General features: G+C 41.2%; 1 protein-coding gene across 1 annotated transcript; it reads right to left on the bottom strand.

Moving 5' to 3' along the window:
• Positions 1-1,072: 1,072 nt before the first annotated feature.
• abcg4a (ATP-binding cassette, sub-family G (WHITE), member 4a) lies at positions 1,073-17,414 on the bottom strand. Its single transcript, XM_063894480.1, has 15 exons — positions 16,870-17,414; positions 14,992-15,229; positions 9,748-9,865; positions 9,528-9,660; positions 9,397-9,447; positions 8,406-8,551; positions 7,740-7,863; positions 7,410-7,524; positions 7,182-7,321; positions 6,032-6,130; positions 5,739-5,907; positions 5,545-5,645; positions 5,306-5,464; positions 4,991-5,109; positions 1,073-4,859 (listed from the first exon to the last, which is right to left on the bottom strand). The coding sequence occupies exons 2-15, from the start codon at positions 15,218-15,220 to the stop codon at positions 4,634-4,636; spliced, it is 1,929 nt and encodes a 642-aa protein (XP_063750550.1). The 5' UTR covers positions 15,221-15,229; positions 16,870-17,414; the 3' UTR covers positions 1,073-4,633.
• Positions 17,415-19,181: the final 1,767 nt, after the last annotated feature.

Below are 19,181 nucleotides of genomic sequence, written 5' to 3'. Positions count from 1 at the left end.
ATTATTATTATTATTATTATTATTATTATTATCTGAGATATCTGCAAAGTAAACCCTATTTTTAAACACACTTGTAAACTTTCATTTACCCTTACAAGTATAGATTCAATCCTCGGGTCCTTTGCAAAAAAAAGGGAAACATTTGATGAAAGGGTAAGCATTTCTAGACAACTAGTTTACCATTTCAATGATAGTGAATTCAATATATTTATTCCGTCCAGACCTGACCTGTCTCTACAGAGTGTGTTCACTACTCTGGAACAATCTCTACATAAATAAAACCAGGCCAATAAATTACATTTTCCATATTCCTCCTCCCACATGCTTCTTGGGGACTTCTTTGCATGTAATGATAACGTGTACAAAAAATACTGATGAAGTCCTTTATATTTCCAAGATGGATAGAATAGACTTCTCGCCAGTAGGGGTCCCTCTTGTCTGCAAGCGAATCAAGCCCAGAGGAAAGCAAATGAACAGAATATGACCTCTACAATGACTTTCACTGACAAAATTAATTAGGGCCTAATACACAGCTTAATGAAGATTAAGATATGAATAAGACCGTATGGGTTCTGAGGCTGGATAATAGCTGAATAAATCCAAAATGATTTAATATTTATTTGATGTTTTCAATTTTGCTACTTGCCATTTTATCTAACCAAATCTTTCTGGAACAACAGATGCAGCTCATGGTTTAAGTCTGAAATGTAATGTCCTAACAAGACCCAATCTGTCTGACTAAAGCACTGGGATTTTAAAAAATCAATCAAATCTTTCTTAAAGTCCCATTGCCTTTCTTTTGCATCCTGCTTTCAGCTTCCTCGTGTAATAATGAATATACGTTATTTTGGAATACACTGCTCCCCCACTATAATAGAGGCATTATGCACATTTGCAGAAGTACTTGAACGATCATGCCGCATTGTGTTTACTGCTTTTGCAATCATCAGGACAATGCTGCCTTCGGGATGAAGGCTTTTGGAGATACTCACACCCAGCTTTCCATTTTTTAAAGAATACTTCTCATAATATTTTATTCATTTAATTCAATTGACAACAATAGCGCTTACATTATAAAGTAAGAGGTATTTGCTTTAATAAAAGAGATTTTTTTTATATTAATACGTGACATGAAACCCCAACCAAGCTTCTGGTTTCAGACAGAGGGTGAAAAGAAGTGCTGCAAAGGCAGTGTGAACATTAAAGCATGTCAACATGTAACAGTAAAGGTCAAAAATACAAACACAAACCTGAAAATGAGTATAATAGGGCCCCTACAAATTCCAGTAGACTACATCAGTGCCCTATTAACCTGTGTGCATGGAGAAACTGTAATTAATTGATCTTACTGACATACACTTGTGAAATAAGAACCACTTATTACCAAATAGATGTTAACTTAATTATCTTTGTGGCCATGTGTAGCCCCACAAATGAACTCAGTCTGATGTTTGACCGAATCATCTCTCTGAGCAAGGGCAAAGGTTATAAATGATCTTTATTATAATCCTTGGAACAGCGTTCAGTATAGAGAACTTGCATTTTTTTGTTATGAAACCATTAGTTAATCTGTAAATGATAAACAAAATGTATAAAACAAAAATTTTAAAAAGACAGTCAGTGTTGAACAGCCTTCCAACACTATCAATCAGACCATCGCAACGCTCTGCAGGAATAGCCTGCATATAATCAGTAACCATGCATGTTAGAGTGCACTTTCAGGTGGCTTATTATAACAGGTGGAATAGTGACATGATAATTAAAAGTGTGAAAGAAGAGTGAACAAGCTTCGCTCATCAGCTGCATCCTGCACACTTCCACAATACTGCTCACCTGTGATTTTTCTCCACTGGAGCCAAATAATATTTATCAGTGATCACTTTTAAGACCTAAAAATGACAATGGAAAATAAAAATCTCAAGAAACAATTTCAGGATAGATTGAAAATCCAATTAGCAGAAAAATCCAGTGGGATTTAAATTACACCAAACATTGTGGGCGGCTTTTCAGAGCTCATTCTTTGGCCAGAAATGTAATGAAAAAGATTTGACAATGACATTTTGCTGAGAGATGAACCCTCACACTTTCACATTTCGCAGCAGAGGAAGGATAATTTGTTTTCTTCTTTGGTACCACAGTCATTAAGACCTGAGGCCGAGACGTTCCCAGACTTGTTAATGACTGCAACGCTGCTAATTATCCCTGCTTTTCTCCAGGGTTATAGCTCTTTATCTTCTCCATACAAAGTCATCCTTGCAGGTCTGCTACCAACTCTTGGGCTTTTCGTGTAATTTGTGGAAGAATAAAACACATCTCTGCTGTAATGGCCCTAAAACTTTTATACATTTTCCTGCACTCACTTGAGAACTTTGACGGAGTCTGACATTAAAGTGGTAAATATCACTGGTATTTTCAGCTTATGGAGACCCGTCTACAGTACGTTTTAATATTATTGATCTGCTTCTGTCCCTCTTATTGAACCCTCAACAGGGTCTTTTCAAAAACATAATAAAAGATAAGAAAGAGACAGACTGCAGGACTCCCTTCATGAAAACACCATTGGATGGTTATTGCACATAATAAAAGGGTTAGGAACAAAAAAAGTCTCAAATCAAGCTCTCAGTAAACAACATATGACTGATGCCACAGCTTTGGGAGGTATAACTAGCATCACAATGTTAACTATTGCTATTAATGACAGGATCCAGACGTCCACCTGCAGCCCTCTGTCTGCAGGACTCCACCTGCTGAACAGTGAAGCAGATCAGCGATCACTGCTCTCTCCTCCAGTTTCTAAAGACACCGCCAGTCTCTTCAGCTACATAATTATACATTTGGCTGTCTCTTGTCTTCTTCCTTCCAGCACATTTCACACATTTTTCTACATCACATTCTCACTCCTGATTCTCTTTTTCTTTTTTCTTTTAATCTGCACCAGTGACGCACTCTGTCCCAGATATTCTAAAAGTGTTCAGCAGAAAGCAGAGTATTTGCATCTCCACGGCAGGATACATACATTTGGATGAGAAAAAGGAACTCGTTACGCTTTACTCTGAAATTTACTATTTCATAAATTTCATTCCTAATTTGGACATGCAACATTCGGTTGCTGTTTTCCCATTATACTATCAAGCAGCGCTCATCACATAGATATATAAAAATAAAGTAAAATAAATAAAAATAAAGGATAAACATACATTGAAAAGTGCAAAATGTACATTTGTTTACAGCATGACATACTCACTGTACAATCATTGATTATATACCCACATTGTTTTATGCATTATAATAAGGATTACTAAGTAGCATAGTTTAAGTAAGAAATATTTCATAGCAAGTCTATTGGAAAATATTTGCATTGCCCTGCAACAAGGAAAGGCTCTTCTAAACATTGCCATGGGTGTGTGTGTGTGTGTGTGTGTGTGTGTGTGTGTGTGTGTGTGTGTGTGTGTGTGTGTGTGTGTGTGTGTGTGTGTGTGTGTGTGTGTGTGTGTGTGTGTGTGTGTTGACATAAGGTGTATGTGCAAACAATAAAGCAGAGGAAACTCAAATCATTCTAGTTCGGAGGCACGAAAAACTGCCCAGCCAGCGTTTCAAGATATCTAGCATTGTTTCGGACAACACACATCTGTCAGACATCAGCAAAGCAGAGAGAAAGAGAAGGAGTTCAAGGGAGGAGGCAGCTAAAGAGTCATACAATGAGAATGAGTGGAAACAAGCAGTTCAAAAAACTGTGTCGAAAGAGGGACACTGATTAGACTTTTTTTACAGGCTGTTGCACTTCACCGTACTCCCTCTGTGCAGCAGCTGGAGACAGCAGCCATGCTTGCTTTCTGGATGCTTCCACAATGAGACAAACGTGTTATATTATGGAAATGAATCAGAGGCCTGGGTTCTACCACCAGCAATGGTAGGGCTGAAAGTCCTGCAAAAATGATTCAGTGGTTTGTTAAAGTGTCGTTCGGTAAAGAAAAGCCATAAAGTTCATCGTCCTGGTACCTGATGGGATGTTTCTACAGAAGAGCAAGAAAAAGTTTTCTGTTCTGGCTCTGTGAGTTTCCTTTTTTCCTAATGGCATTTTTGAAGATGTCCGTCTTGAAATCTGATGCTGATGTGGAGTCAGATGTTATGATGATCTTTTCAGGCATTTGATTGAGAAGCTACACGTTGTTGTACCCTCCTGCACCAAGGTGGTGGTTCTATGGCTCCCCATAAACCCGACGCTTGAGCTTATGATTCGTGTGGCACTTTCTTGGACTGGCCACAATTTCTCAGTTTAAAGACACATGCTTTTTGTTACTTTGTTCGGTATTCAGTTTATGTATAGTGCAGATACACAATAGTTTTGGAAGGTAATGGTGATTTGAAAAATACTATTACCTGAAGGATAATAATGGGAAGAAAGAGATGTTCCCTTTCTTGCAAAAACAAACTGTCTAAAAGATAATATTACTCTGTACAGTTTGGTGTTGCAGCACAGCTTCGGATGTGTTTATGTGCTGGAGTTGTGTATGTCTTTGTACATGTACTGTATGAAAGGTTTGAGACGAAGAATGAGACACTATATGTTTGCTAACCATCTCACACTGCTGGGATATGTGCAAACATCCAAAGCCGTCAGCCTCTGGACGTCCTAACGCTCTGACTTGACTTTGTAGCGCAGAACCAGGTAAGTTGCCAGTCTGAGGACCACAAAGAAACCGCCCAGCACCATGAAGTCAACGTAGAGCTTTGCATCCTCCACATCCAGCAGCTGCAGGACCTCCTCTGGTTTTTGGAACTTACACACCAGGCCCGGGCACTCCAGCTCCGACCGGTTCATCCCATAGATGGAGAGTATCACCCCCTCAAAGCCGTACCTGAGAGTGGAAATGGTTAACTTGGGAGCCTAAGCTCGTGAGATATTTCACATCAAAGAAAGCCTGACAAGACCAATGGCAGAAGGGAATTTAGTCTTACTCTTTGAAAAGGAATAAGTTGATGACAGTACCTGACATAGGAAACGTACGAGCTCCACTGCAGGTATTTGGGAATGGTGTCAAAATTGACAAAGAAGCCGGAGAAGAGGAGTACTGGTATGGCTGTGACTGGACCCACAAAGGTTGCCACCTGTGGAACAAACGCATAGTATTCAAGTCTGTATGTACTTATAAAATGTTTCTCTGCAGCTAAAGGAATGAGTTATATTGCTGTGTTACTTCACTATTGTTACTCGTCAGCTGTCTCTCACAGTGAAGGTCAAATGCCAAACTTAAGTAACAAAAAACAAAACTTATTTTTACAGGAAGAGGACTTTAAGGCCTACCTGCAGAGATGTAGATGCAGCCCCTATAAGCAGACCTAGGGATTGCGCCACCAAGGCTGTGGAAGTGGACAAAGCCATAAAGAGCAGGTAGCGTCCCACCTCTGGAGGCTGCTCAGTCATCCAGTACACAATACTACAGTACAAGATCGGACAAATCACCTGTAGAAGAGATTTTGAAGTTTGAAAAACACCGTACTCCATTGTCCAACCCATTGTTTGCACAGTTATACGATCATTACCTGGAATGGTATGTCAGCCATGGTTTTGGCCAGGTAATAGGCCTTCAGGCTGTACCAGTAGTTGAGATGTTCCCGCATGAACACGGACATCTCCAGAGGAACTGCGGGACAACAGCAGCGGTAAAGACTTCAACAAGGAAGCAAACAACACGGCAAATCAAAGCTCCAATTTCTCAAGAGACTAAACATCTTACATGTTAGGATGGTGGGCATCAGTGCAGCAAACATGAGGAACAACATGGAAAAAAAGAGGAAGCCAGTGTTGTTGAAGACCTTGCTGGCATCATTTCCAATCTTGAGATAAAGCAAGCCAATCAGCACGCCAATACAGATGTGGGACATCACCCTTAGGTGGGTCAGCACCTTAAAAACACACAAACAAACCAACATCAGCACAACTCAAAAGCCCTTAATTGATGCAGAGAATAAAATATGGATTTATTTGGTTGAGTTTGAGCAGGAATAGTTAATATTTCATTATTATTACCATGTCCCTGCATATCGTAATGAAGGTCCTTTTGAAGAGGATGCGGAACTGTGTGAATGTACTGGTAGCAAAGCTATGTTTCTCAAGGGTTCCTATCTCCTGTGGACAGAAATTGGGACATCATGGAGTCAGTTATGTAATGCACACTCGACACACGAAAACCATTTGCAATAAGGATCAAAGAGCCCTCTGCTATGGCACGTTGCAAACAGTAGTGATGAATAATGGCAGATATTTTTAGCGGGAGAGGAAAGTCACTAACGTTATAATGACAACTTTAATCACGCATTCAAAGGCAGTATTAAAAATAACACCATAATCCCTGCACAGAAAAATCCAGATAGATAGAAAGGGCAAACAGAGGAAATCCATAAATTGACGAGATGTTTAAAAAGGGCAAAACTGCACCATGCAGGAGTAATGGAATATCAAAGTGCTGTCGGTGGTTTACATTTACCATTTTAGCATTTAGCTGATGCTCTTATCAAAAGTGATGTACGAGGCTGTGAAAGAAAGAGTGAGAGGAAGCTAAGCAAGGCGGGGGAGACGGATCGATGGAGTGGAGCAGAGGAGGAACAGTTTGGATCACATACACAGGGGAAGAGCTACGGGTTGTTTGGTTTGGCTCTGACATCGTTCCCCGTGTGCTCACCTTTGATGTTCTTCTTCTTGCTATGTAAACTTATTTGAACTCCAAAAAATGTAGTTAAGTTGAGTACTTAAGGTCTAAATGGATGCATCTAATGCTGATATGTGTAAATGCATGCACAAAAAGCCCTTTATTTTTCTCATACTCTTTTTACCCTCTGTCTGAAACCAGAGCCCAGTCTGCTCTGATTGGTTAGCTGGCCGGCTCTGTTGTGATTGGTCGTAAATTAGAGATGTCCCGCCTTTTAGTCTATCACGTGCAATGTGTTGGAGGGCTAGCCAATAGACATGTGAGTGTTATATAGGGATGTCACTCAAGCAGGTAGGGTAGTGTATGGGAGAGAAACTACTTTTGGAGGGATTTTGGGATTTTAGCCTTTGGAGACCATTTACATGCACTAAAAAATGTATAGCACACTACAGGAAAGGGAAAACTCAAAAGAGCCTCTTTAAAATGAAACATAAAGGTGTGATACTTGAAGAGAAGGGTGGTTTTACTCACACTGGGACATGAAGAGGGACAGGAGGAGTCACTTTTGTCTCCGGAGTTCTTCTTGCTAGCATCGGAGCACAGTCCACCCTGGACCGCCTCGAACAGCACTGAATTCAGATCCCCATACTCCCCTGACGCCACCTCAATGACTGTGGATGGAGAGGACAGGATGGTAAGAACAACAACACAGACACACACAGACACACACACTTATTTTAAAGGAGAGGCTGGACTTACTGAAGTCAGCAGGATTGTGATACGTCGGGCAGTGGAGGCCTAGGCTCTTCAGATAAGGGATGAGGTAAGGGACTGTGCCCTTGTATATGCACTGACCCTGACTGAGGATGTAGAGCTGCAGAGGGAACACAGGTACTGTACGTAGTAATCAACATTGTTTCCAACACACCGACTCTCTGAATAATATATGAACGACGGACAAACATCAGGGCTGCGTATCGACTCCGGCGCGGCTGGACAAAGTGAATCATGCTAACCTGTAGCGCCCGGGTCTGAGCAGCAGCCTAATGGAAAGATAGACGTGTCCGGCACTATAAGCACTCAAGTTACCTTATCAAACATCTCAAAGAGCTTGGCACTGGGCTGGTGAATGGTGCAGATGATTGTCCTTCCTCCCAGAGCCAGAGACTTCATGAGGGAGACCACCTGGAAGCAGGACGAGCTGTCCAGACCACTGGGACGGGACACAAGGAGAGACAGGAAACCAGACAGATAGATGTGTTAGAGGCAGCTTTTGGGGTATTTTTCTTTGAAAAAGCCAAATATTTTCACCTAGTTATGAGCTCTGTAATCAAGCAACCATAAAAAACTACGACGCCACCCTTTAAGAGACACAGGTATGGGCAAACTGTGTGGAAGATGCCGTAGGGACACAGTTTTGTACCCATTAAGTTTCATTACGTACACATAATAGAAAGAAAGACAGTTAGTTTACCATATTATTTGGGTTTTGCCTCTTTTGTTTTGATTTGTTCGACTATTGTAAAGGCCCTATTTTCTTTGTTGTGGTTAATAAACCACAAATCATATTGCATCAACACATCATCTGAAGCCGAACAAGCCATCCCAACTCTGAGGTAAACCAATTAATTAAAAGACAACGCATTAGAAATGTCTCGTTTAAATGTGGCTTGAAGGAATTGAAGGAAGAAAGCCACGAAAAAGAACATTTGAATTGAAAATACACACCCTCACAGCAGCTGAAAAATGACCTACCTGGTGGGCTCGTCAAAGAACATGACAGGCGGGTTGTTGACCAGCTCGAGGGCGATGGCCAGCCTTTTACACTGACCTCCGGAGAGAGCGTTGGTGCGTGTCTGAGCGCACTCTTGCAGACCCAGAGCAGTCAGGATCTCATCCACCTACACACACACACAGAGAGGGATGTCCGTACACGATGACACATAAGTGATGAGAGTGATACAATTGACTTTCATGGTGTGAGTCCATTGATAAATACGGGCCTCTTTGTTTGTGTAGATTTCCCTGCACTATGATAGAGGGTGAATTAAATAGTAACCTATTTTTATGAAAAGATCTTTAGTATTTACATATCAGATCATATAAATGGTGCCTGGTCACCTTACTTGAAAAAATACAGACAAAAATATACATATTTTATAATGTGGTAGTGTTTAGGACTAGGCTATTAATGACATATTTTCTTTATTGTATTTGATAACAATCTCTATATAACACATATTTGAGTGTCCCATTTTAGAGAAGCATACATTTTTAGTTATTTAGGTGTTAGGGAGGGTCCAAATATCAAGCAAAGAGACACATTTTGCATTAAAATAGATGTATAAATCCATCCATTTCAGAAAGTAAACGCTTTAAAGTTATTAGAAAATAACATGTGTCTGCTTTGTTCTACTTGGGGTAGGGTTATGTAAGAAACTAAAGCCAAGAAGGACCACGCTGCAGACAATATCAGCCAGGATAATCATCAATAATATCAATATTATGTTATTATAACTACTAAAGGAAACAGATGAAGGTATCTCTAATGGCTAATCCAGTGAAACAGATACTTCGTTAAGGTGATGCATAAATCCTGTAAATCCATTACAACCATAAATTAGGCTGGCTCAACAATATGCAATTACACACTTGACAAGATATTAAATGGATAGGTACTATTATTGACATTACTCATGGTTGGAATATTGCAATGTAAATGCAATCGATATATATTCAGACTTACAAGTTCCTTTTTGACCTGCATGATCTCATTCAGTTTCAGATTGGCAGAAACCTGCAGACAGAGAGACATTATTATTCCACATTTAGGATTTAATGAGGTGTTTGTGTTCTGTTATCTTTAGACAACATTACCATCATGGCCTCCCGCACGTTGAGGTGAGGAAGCAGCATGTCGTCCTGCATGATGTAGCACGACATCTTCCTGAAGGTCCTCAGGTCCCTGGGTCGACCGTTCACCAGGATCTGGCCCTTCATGCCCGTCTCTCTGTTTCCCATAAGAAAATATAACGATTTTGCTGCAATTTTTTGAAAGCTCTAAATTAAATCAAAGGTAATATCTTCTATATCTCACCTGTACCCCGCCAGGATATTCATCAGGGTGGATTTCCCGGCTCCAGAAGGCCCCATGATGCCGATCAGCTCCTTGTTTCTGAATCTTCCCGACAGACACTTCAGTAAGGCTTTGTAACCTGACAAAGATAGAACAAATACATATTATTTAACGTGGTGTTATTACTCTGAAATTGCTCTTATCAATCATTCTCTGACATTTTTACTACACTTGGTATGTAACTTAATGTAAAACAATTGTTACATTAAGTTATATATTTCTAGCCAATTCACTAGACCCACATGAATATCTCTAGTGTATTTTTCACATTCAGCAATCACTAAAAACAAAGCAGAGTGATTTTCAAGTGATTGAGGTATGAAATTACCTTTTTGGTTTATTTATACCCTATATTCTTCCATTGGTTTACAGTGTACTCATGTGGGAAATTATTGTAGCAAAAGATATGAAGCCATAAGAATGTGAGTGCTCTACAAATAAAACAGCTGACACAACGTTCTCTTACATCCTGCATTCATTTCATTTTCAACAGTTATATAAGTCATGGTCCTTCTGCTCACTTAAATATCGCCTTCATAAATTGACAGTGAGAATATATAAAACAGGTTGAATAGCAGTCGAGTGTAATGACCTGTTTCCACTGTTGTCACTTCCTGAGCGGTGTTGCACGGTGACACAAGTGTTTCTGCAGATAATGATGCAGACAGAGAGACTAATTTCACTCCAGCAGTGAAAGTCACAGCCTATTAAATCCGAGCACAAGGAACCACGAGGCTACTGATGCTGCGGATCTGCAGGCTACACTTCAGCAAAGATTTAAAGAATCATCTTGAAATTGTGCTTTTTAGGAATAACAATCAGGTGGATAGATAGTCTGAACGTGTAACAAAGATGCTGAAACCCCACCCACTCAGGTAACAACCCATTTATTTCTTTTTCTTAAGGACCCTGTGCTTGTGGGGGTTTTCCCTTTCCTGTAGGTTTGTGTGCATGTAAATGGTCTGCAAAGGCAAATATCCCCTCAAACCGCCTTCATTGGACTCTTTTGTTTACTTCCTAAGTGACATCACTATGCTTCGATTGGCTAGCACAATGGGCGGGACCTCTCTAAGCTATTAACCAATCACAACAGAGCTGGCCAGCTAACCAATCAGAACGGACTGGGATCTGGTTTCAGACAAAGGGAGAAAAGAGGTGCTGGAGCACAGGCAGTATGAGCAAAAATAAAGAGCTTTTTGAACATTAAAGCATGGAAACACGTCACAGTAGAGACAGAAAATACAAATATGAAGCTGAAAATGAGCTTAATAGAGCCCCTTAACACACTGACACAATAATTACCTTTTTTTGGATGTAATATATTTATTTATATAATATATTTGTTAAACAATTTATAAGGAGAGTCAGACAGAAACATTTGCTGTTATTTATGTCTAGGGAAAATAAATAATTCAAAGTGAATTTGGCTACTGAGAATATGTACTGCATTTTATGTAGCTGGGTATCAGGTGTGCTGCAAGACATTACTGTAGAACAGATTTTTAAAAATATATATACAAGACTGGATCATTGCTCCCTCAGTGGCGCCAGCACATAAACCACAGGCTGCAGCACTTTTAAAAAAGGTTGAAGTTGTGAGGCCTTCTTATGATGATGACGACTCAGGTTTTAACATTTTGAGAACCGATTCTGAAAGCTTCCAGATATGGAACGTTTGAAAAGTGCCTGCCTTATTGTCACCCCTGTCTCTTTCGCGTCTCCCATTTCTCCACTGTCTTCAGGGATGCTTCTTCCTGTCTCAAGAGTTGTAATTAGGGTCTCAACAGAGCTGCCAGCACCCTCAAACCCTCACTGTGGGAGTAAAGTAGTCTAATGGCAGAGACCCCTCCTCCCATGCAGTGTTATTACATCAGACAGCCTCCACTCAGACAGCAGAGCAGCCTGCTGTCAGGGAAGCAGCCCTGCTCTGGCATGCGGTGCATACTGATGTTCTAACCCGGTGCTGTAGGTCGCGCATAATAATGGGCTCATCTGTGCACGGCTGCAGGCGGGCCACAGAGGAGACGGCTCACCTCGCTGTCAACGACGCGACGCTATAACAGCATGTGACAGTACACACTGAGTCTGATCTCACAGGATATTTCACAGTAATTGTTAGACAAATTATTATGAGTCATAATTAAGGTCGGGGTCACCCTCAAATTGGACCCTTTGAAAGAGTTGTCAACTCAAATCTCTCAGCTGGAAAATAATGTAAGTTATTTCTCTCTCACAGTGAATCGTTTCTTTACCAACATTCTTAAAGGATGGTGTAGATAAATCTGGCTCATGGATAATATTTGCTGGAATGCAATTCAAATACTGGTACCTTTTTTATTTGTTACATATTTTATGTTTTACCTTGTTAAATAAACTATATGCAAACGTCCAAAGGCAGCTGTTGCTCCTTAAATGAAAGCCTTTTTCGCCTCAACAGAATTATAACCTTTGTGTATAAAGTGCAGTCATGTGCACACGATGATAGATACAGGTTTAAAAGATAGACCGCAGATTACGTATGTACTGTTGGATGTAGATGTGTAATCATTTATCATATTTTCCACCCTATACTTTTTTTTCCTTGTCAAAACCTTGTGCCTACAAATCCCACAATGCATCACTTCTGTTGTAGAATCAGGTGCATTATGCTAGTCGGTTACAGAGGTGTGGTACTGTAAGCTGATATTTTTTAAATTTCCAAACATAGTCTCAGGCTCCAAATGTCTCAAGTCACATCACTAGAGGCAATGTATCTCTTCCTCTGGAGCCACAAAAGGTTTTGTTGTGACGTCACAGGCTTTGATGTGTGAACAGTCCGGTTTTAAGTTAAGCTATTTAAACTTTAGTTAAATGCAAAAATCAGACTCATTTGACTAATCATGGTTAGTTGCAAGCAGCTATAAAAATAGGACCACGTCTAAATCCATTTGTCCCCACCGTGGAGCTGCACACACTGAAGAATGACAATGACAGGATGAAAGAACCGAAATGAAACAATGAGATCAGTCTGACGTCCTAGATAATTTTCTAATCTGACATCAGTACATTTAGCACATAAACTGCAACCATTCTTCACAAGACAGAGCATCATTTTGTCTCCTGTCTGACCATATGTTTAACATTACAGGACAAGTAAGCAAACATTATAGTTCAAATTACAATTATATTGAACTATCTCCAATGTCTTTATGAATTGCCTTCTTTTCTCTTTGGTTTAATTTATTTTGTTTTTACTATGTCTTGTGTGAAACGCTTTGAATTGCCTTGAAATTAGTTATAGAAACTCACCTTAACACAACACTGCTTTCATTTCCAATCCAATTAAACCTTATCATACATTTTCCTAGCCGTTCTGCACGAAAATAACACAACACTATAGTTGAGAGGTAATCATGAATCACTTTGTGTCACGGTCATACATTTGAGTTATGGTTTGCAGGCATGGTGATGAATTTGAATAGGTCCAAGCATGTTAAGAAGAAGATGGGATTTTATCCGTAAATTGACTGCTCTTCTTCTTCCCCCTCACAAATGAGCAATGCAGATGCAGAGACGCACTTGGAGTACAAAACAAAATGCGAAGCTGAAATCACCTGAAGGCGTGTAAATATTTCCTTCTCTCCTTTCACTCCCTGCCCTTCCCCTCTCCTGACTGGGGTAGTGTTTCACCAGCAAGGAGAAAACCTCACCAGGAGGAAAACACCCTCAACATAAAAAAGGAGGTCACAGCAACTCCATCCTGACGGGGATTAACGGCCACCCTTGTCAGGAGATACCCACAATAACAAATGCAGACGGCGGGAAGCTCATACAGCACCTATAAGCCCTTTGACAATAAACTAAATACAGTTTCCAATTTCTTCCTCTCTGTCATCTCTTCCAGGTCGCCACAGATATTTTAAGAAATGACTCATGCATAGTGTGTCATGCACTTATTAAATTACAAATAAAGCTCACCCTTTTTTCCTCTACAAGCTGTATAATTGCACATAAGTCAGCAGGAATGACATATAATGAAGTGTTCTTTTAAGGATTAATCATTGACTACTTGAGCACACTGCAGAACAAAAGTCTTTTAGCTCGGTGTCATTTATTTTACCGCTTTGATCAGGCAGACAGGAACTGCAGTGGATCCACTCTGAGCTTGTCAAACCAGACCTAAACACAGACAAGTCCCTCAGAATCAACAGGACGTGTCGAGTGTGAGCAACACACTGACTATATTATTTCATGTGAGTGGCAGAGGTAATCACAGGGCAGACAGGGGTTATGAGGAGCAGGCTGTATGTGACAGAAGGTTTTGGAAAGAGAGTGCAAAGCATCTCTATGAAAGGCTCCACTTCATTAGTAAAAGCTGAGATGCTTCCTCATCAGCCTGATGAGCAGAGGCAGGCAGCATGAAGATACAACATAAACAAAAAGGGGAGCATTACACAGAAACAACTTGAGCATCAAAAGCTTTCTGCCTGTGATCCTCCTCGTGAATGCTCTCCATACATTCAGGTTTTACAGTGAAACCACAAGGACTCCTGCGCCCAGCCTTTCATGATGCACATCAATATTACACAAGACTGAAAATAACACAAATGCATCATGTAAGGGCCTATACTGGGAATCACCTCTGAAGTCCCCACCCTGCTCAACATACAGACTGTAATAGTTTACAGAGTGGCTGGTTGAGTTGACAAGCAAAGATGACCAAAGGTTGGGGGCTCCTCATAAGTAATGGCGGTGGGTTGGAATGCCGTTAATATTTCATGAGCCGATCAATCGTGGGCCTGCCATCACCCGCCGTCAGACAACGCGGGGGAAAGAGAGGAGAGCAGTGTGCCAACCTGCGAGTGTAAATTATTTACTATGTCTAAACTCTGCTGAGCACAGCAAAGCTCGGGCCTGCAACAACATGGTGGAAAACTGCAAGTGTGTGTGTGTGTGTGTGTGTGTGTGTGTGTGTGTGTGTGTGTGTGTGTGTGTGTGTGTGTGTGTGTGGTGTGTGTGTGAACAGGGCTTGGCTACATGTGTCGGAACAAAAGAGCAAAGCACCAGAGACCGACTACCACTGAGAGGGAAAAATATTTTTCTTAAATGTCACAACGGCTATTAAATGCCTCCCTTGAAATTTCTGCTCTCCAGATATCGATCACCATGGGTGGTGCTCGCTTGCCTCTCATCCATCACCGTAACTATGCGAGCTCTATACAGTACCTCTCCTCCTCCACCAGGGGCCCTCCCGGATGGTGTAGGACAGCTCGTTGAACTCCAGGTCCACAGCAGAGCGGCGTGGGAGGTGGGAGAAGCGCTGAGCCTCAGTGATGTGGTTCTCCACTTTCTTCAAGTGGATGAGCAGCGGGGCGTCTGGAGGCGCGCCGCTGGGGATTTTGGTCTCCTCCATGGGAATGCTGACGGAGACCTGATCCAGTGTCCTCTCAGCCATGATGAAAGGCTGCCAGGAGGACAAACATGTCATATAACTCATATAAGGAGCCTCATATCCATACATTGTTATATATGAAACACATGAGATGCTGATTATGCACCTTGAAAATGTGTTAAAGCTTTAGGCAGATAATTGAAATAATTAATAATCAGGACAAAATGTTATTGATTAGTTTTATAGTCGGTTCATTGGCTGATCCTTTGCAAACCGGTGCCTCAGCAGATGTGTGGACACAAAGGTGTGTTGCAGGAACGGTTTTAGGATGACTGCATCTTGAAACAGGGTGATGGATTTGATCTGATTACACTTTATTTTATGGACTGGCTGAGGGGAATGAGATTCTAAGTGTGAGGAGTTGGGATCTGGTTTCAGTCCTGCAGCACACTCAATCTGCTGATTCACATGAATTTCTTTCTTGGCAAGGCGGCTTGTCTGAAGTGTTTTTTGAACCATGTAGTTGCTGCGGATCCATTAGTTTCGTAATATTAGGAAACTCTTTCTTCTTCTACTTAATATTCCCATACTGAAGATGTGTTGCAGTGTCTGAATCTAAGTATTTCATTAATTCAACAAAAGAAAATTGTCCTCTTCTAAAGGAAGGAGGATCATGTACATGATTCAAATGAGTACATGAGTAGCTGTAAAGAGCCATGTAATTATGAGTTTAAAGTGTATGCATGTTTAAATGCAATCAAGAAAAGTCATGTGGGAGTTAAAGTGTAAAGCAACTCTGGGAATGGTCTGAAGTATAAGGAAAATAATATCAAAAGCATGTTTTTGTGTCTGAATAGTTGGGACACAGTTGGAAAAAATCATATTTATGTACATACAGGCATACATTTGGAATAAAAACCAAATAAATTATAATGACACACAGACATAGACACAAACAATGCCTGGTCAGAAATAGATGACTGAGGCTTTTGTTCTGTAACCTATTCACACCAATTCATCTCCTGCATAGTTGAGATTAACTCAGGTGCATTTATCCTCATAAAAAATATCCTCGTGACATCATTCATGTCAGATTCAAGGTTCCTGTGGTAAATACTGACTGATATGGCACAGTCAACGACGTATACAAACATCCACTGCTGCCATGCAAGGCCACATAGTGTTGTATTGTCCAGCTACTATGTGCAGTAGAATCTCATCATGTGGAGAAGCCAAGTGAAGGAAATTGACCATGGCTCCTATTGATCACCCTGCCATTAGTGAACTTCCATTACCAGCCTGCATATAAGCTCAGTAAAACCCTGACAGGCTTTAATGGCCTCTCAGTGAGATTGGAGGCCTCCTTGTCTGTCATGTGCCGCCCTAAAGCTAGGACATGTGAGCACACACACAGAGCCATATTAAAAGTCTCCTATAAGGGGATGAAATATGGTTATTAAATGTGGCTTTGCAGTGGTGTGGCGACTCTGCAGTGACTTCAGTCAGAGAGCAGTGATGCTGCCAGCTCTCCAAAAAAAGCACCTGTTAACAACAAACTGATGGGGATGGAAACATGAGACACTATTTATGCAAAATGAGGAAAAAGATGTCTTTAAAACAAAGGTAGATGAGTCATGATTCTGAGGACACATAACGCTTTACCAGCCAGTCCCTAATTTGTGTTGCATTTCACACACACGCATTTCACATACTTCGTATTGTGTTGACAGGTGAGATGCTCCTGGTTCTCCTCTCTGGGTGAGAGCAACAGTGCTCAGTTGATCCTTTTGGTCAAAACGGCACAATCCCTCCACATCAGAAGGTCCTCCAAACAGTTAGTGAGTTAAACAAATAAATAAACAAGATGCTCACTGTGCGCCACAGTCCAGGAAAAATCCGGTGCGGTTGACAGGCTTTCAATGACAGAGCTGTGTGATCACCTTATCAATATATCTCGGGGTGCGGCGCGCACCATCCCGCATCCACTAAAGCAACTCCTGAGATTAAAATCATGTCCGGCCTCAAACTATGACTGCATACCCGAGAATCGTCAGGGGAGCAGGATGCCTGTCATGGTTTTCCTCCTCGCTAAGATTATTCCTTTCATTGAATCCATCCGATCCGAACTCGCATCGAAATACTCTCACACATCCTCAGCAGCGGTGATGATGACTATCTTCAGTCCCGGTTTTAGGGATGGAACAAGAAAAATGCAAACAGCTCTGCAGATGCTTCAGCAGCAGCAGCTCGATGTACAGCACCGTTATCCCCTCACCGGGTAGTGCGTCTGTGTGGTACGCACGCCGGTCTGGGATACAGGGCGTTGCTGTTTGCTGGCAGGATGCTACTGGACGGGAAAAATAGTGTTTTGGTTTTGAACGTTTCCTCCAATCTTCATCCAAACCCCATAGAAGAATAAGGTTTTACATGAGAGGAAAGGGCATTATGTTAATACACTAATAGTTGATAATTGCAGGTCCGTTTAAGGACGTAACATTGATTGAATGTCATGGGAGTGACATAAAGTTGGAGTTAATTCAAAGTTCATTAATGTATTCGGATAGGATTAGCAAGTGTAATCAAATGAGCCCCTCAGATGCCAATTTAAACCTTTTAAGTATATTATGGAGATACTTGAGGCTGCTGTCTCTGGGGAAATGAGAGGAAAGGGAATACATTAGGATAAAGCTCTCGTGCGCATGGAAAAAATAATAAATGTGATTCTCGTGTTTCCATATAGCCTGACAGCGATGATCGATTCGGCTCCAAGTACGAGTTCGTTTCTGCTGTCTGTGTAAACATGAGGAAGGTTTTGGTGAGCTTTCAGGCCCCGCTGTCTCTTTAAAGGCCGCACCTGCGCAGCTGCCTGGTGCTGATGCTGCAGTGCCCGGGTTATTTTCGGTAAAACAGCCGGGGTTACTCGCGTTCAAGCTGGCCCTCCATGGCTTACATCACCCCTGAGAGGAAATCAAAACCATTTTTAGCCAATCGCACCTGCCTTTTAATCAGAGCAATTTAAAACGAGCCCTCCCTCCCGTCGCAGCATGGGCAACTTCAGCACAGCAACCCTTCTGTGTGTGTGTGTGTGTGTGTGTGTGTGTGTGTGTGTGTGTGTGTGTGTGTGTGTGTGTGTGTGTGTGTGGCTCCGAGGCTTTATAGCGCTATAACCATTTTGTTAGACACAGTGCAACACATGTAACCCTGAATACATCATACTAAGCTTAAAAACTGATTGTTTTGGTTCGAAAAAAACATAATGTTGTTGTCATTTTGTCAATAACTCAGCCTTGGTGTGATGGAGACATGTCAGAATAGAATCTAAAGTTGAATGATTTGTTTTAAAGCTTCAGAGTTGAATGGCCACTTCACACAGCTGAGACGCCACTAAAATATATTATTCAACTTAAAAGGGCAAAGACTGATTGCATAATGTAATATTTGCCTCGAGGAGATAACCTTTCTTATTCTCTCTGTAGAATAAGCTTGAGTTTGCACACATCAATTATCTAAAAACAACCCTTCTCATACATGCCCTGAGAGAAAACATAAAGGCAGATCATGAATCAACTTAATGATCATTAAGTCAGAGGTAACAGTGTTTCCCTATTCATAAAGCGCAGATGAATAGTGACTGTGTCAACGTGTGTGAGGTAAGAGCAAACACTCATGTCAGTTTTACTTTCAGTATTTGTGACTGTGAAAAACAAAGACGTCCTTGCAAAGTGACAAGGGGACTGCAGGAGTGTGCTCACCAATGAGGGTTTGGCCGTCTATAAGTACTGAGTGGAAGTGTTAGTGAACATCTGAAGGGAGAACATTGTACAGGATGGCTCTAAGAACAACTGCTCTCCTCTCTGTGGGCTTTCTTCTTTTCTTAGCACAAGGAGCTCCAACAGATGCAGGTGAATATTTAAAGAGGAAATGTCATGCTCATGTTCTGATTTCAGATTTGTATTTTGTGTCTCTACTGGGACATGTCTCCATGCTTTAATGTTCCACAAGGTCCTTATTTTTCTCAGACTGC

Source organism: Eleginops maclovinus, chromosome 11 (genome assembly GCF_036324505.1).
Source record: "Eleginops maclovinus isolate JMC-PN-2008 ecotype Puerto Natales chromosome 11, JC_Emac_rtc_rv5, whole genome shotgun sequence".
In the NCBI taxonomy this organism is placed as follows: domain Eukaryota; kingdom Metazoa; phylum Chordata; class Actinopteri; order Perciformes; family Eleginopidae; genus Eleginops; species Eleginops maclovinus.
Note: the sequence above shows the minus strand (reverse complement) of the source record. Positions and strands in the feature narration are given on the sequence as shown.

Bases quoted from the DNA above. Each gene is read 5' to 3' on its own strand.
- abcg4a (XM_063894480.1), bottom strand. From the start codon at position 15,220: ATGGCTGAGAGGACACTGGATCAGGTCTCCGTCAGCATTCCCATGGAG. The intron at 9,661-9,747 runs GTGAGATATAGA...TATGGGAAACAG, and splicing joins AATATCCTGGCGGGGTACAG to AGAGACGGGCATGAAGGGCC. The intron at 5,110-5,305 runs GTAGGCCTTAAA...TTTGTTCCACAG, and splicing joins CTGCATCTACATCTCTGCAG to GTGGCAACCTTTGTGGGTCC.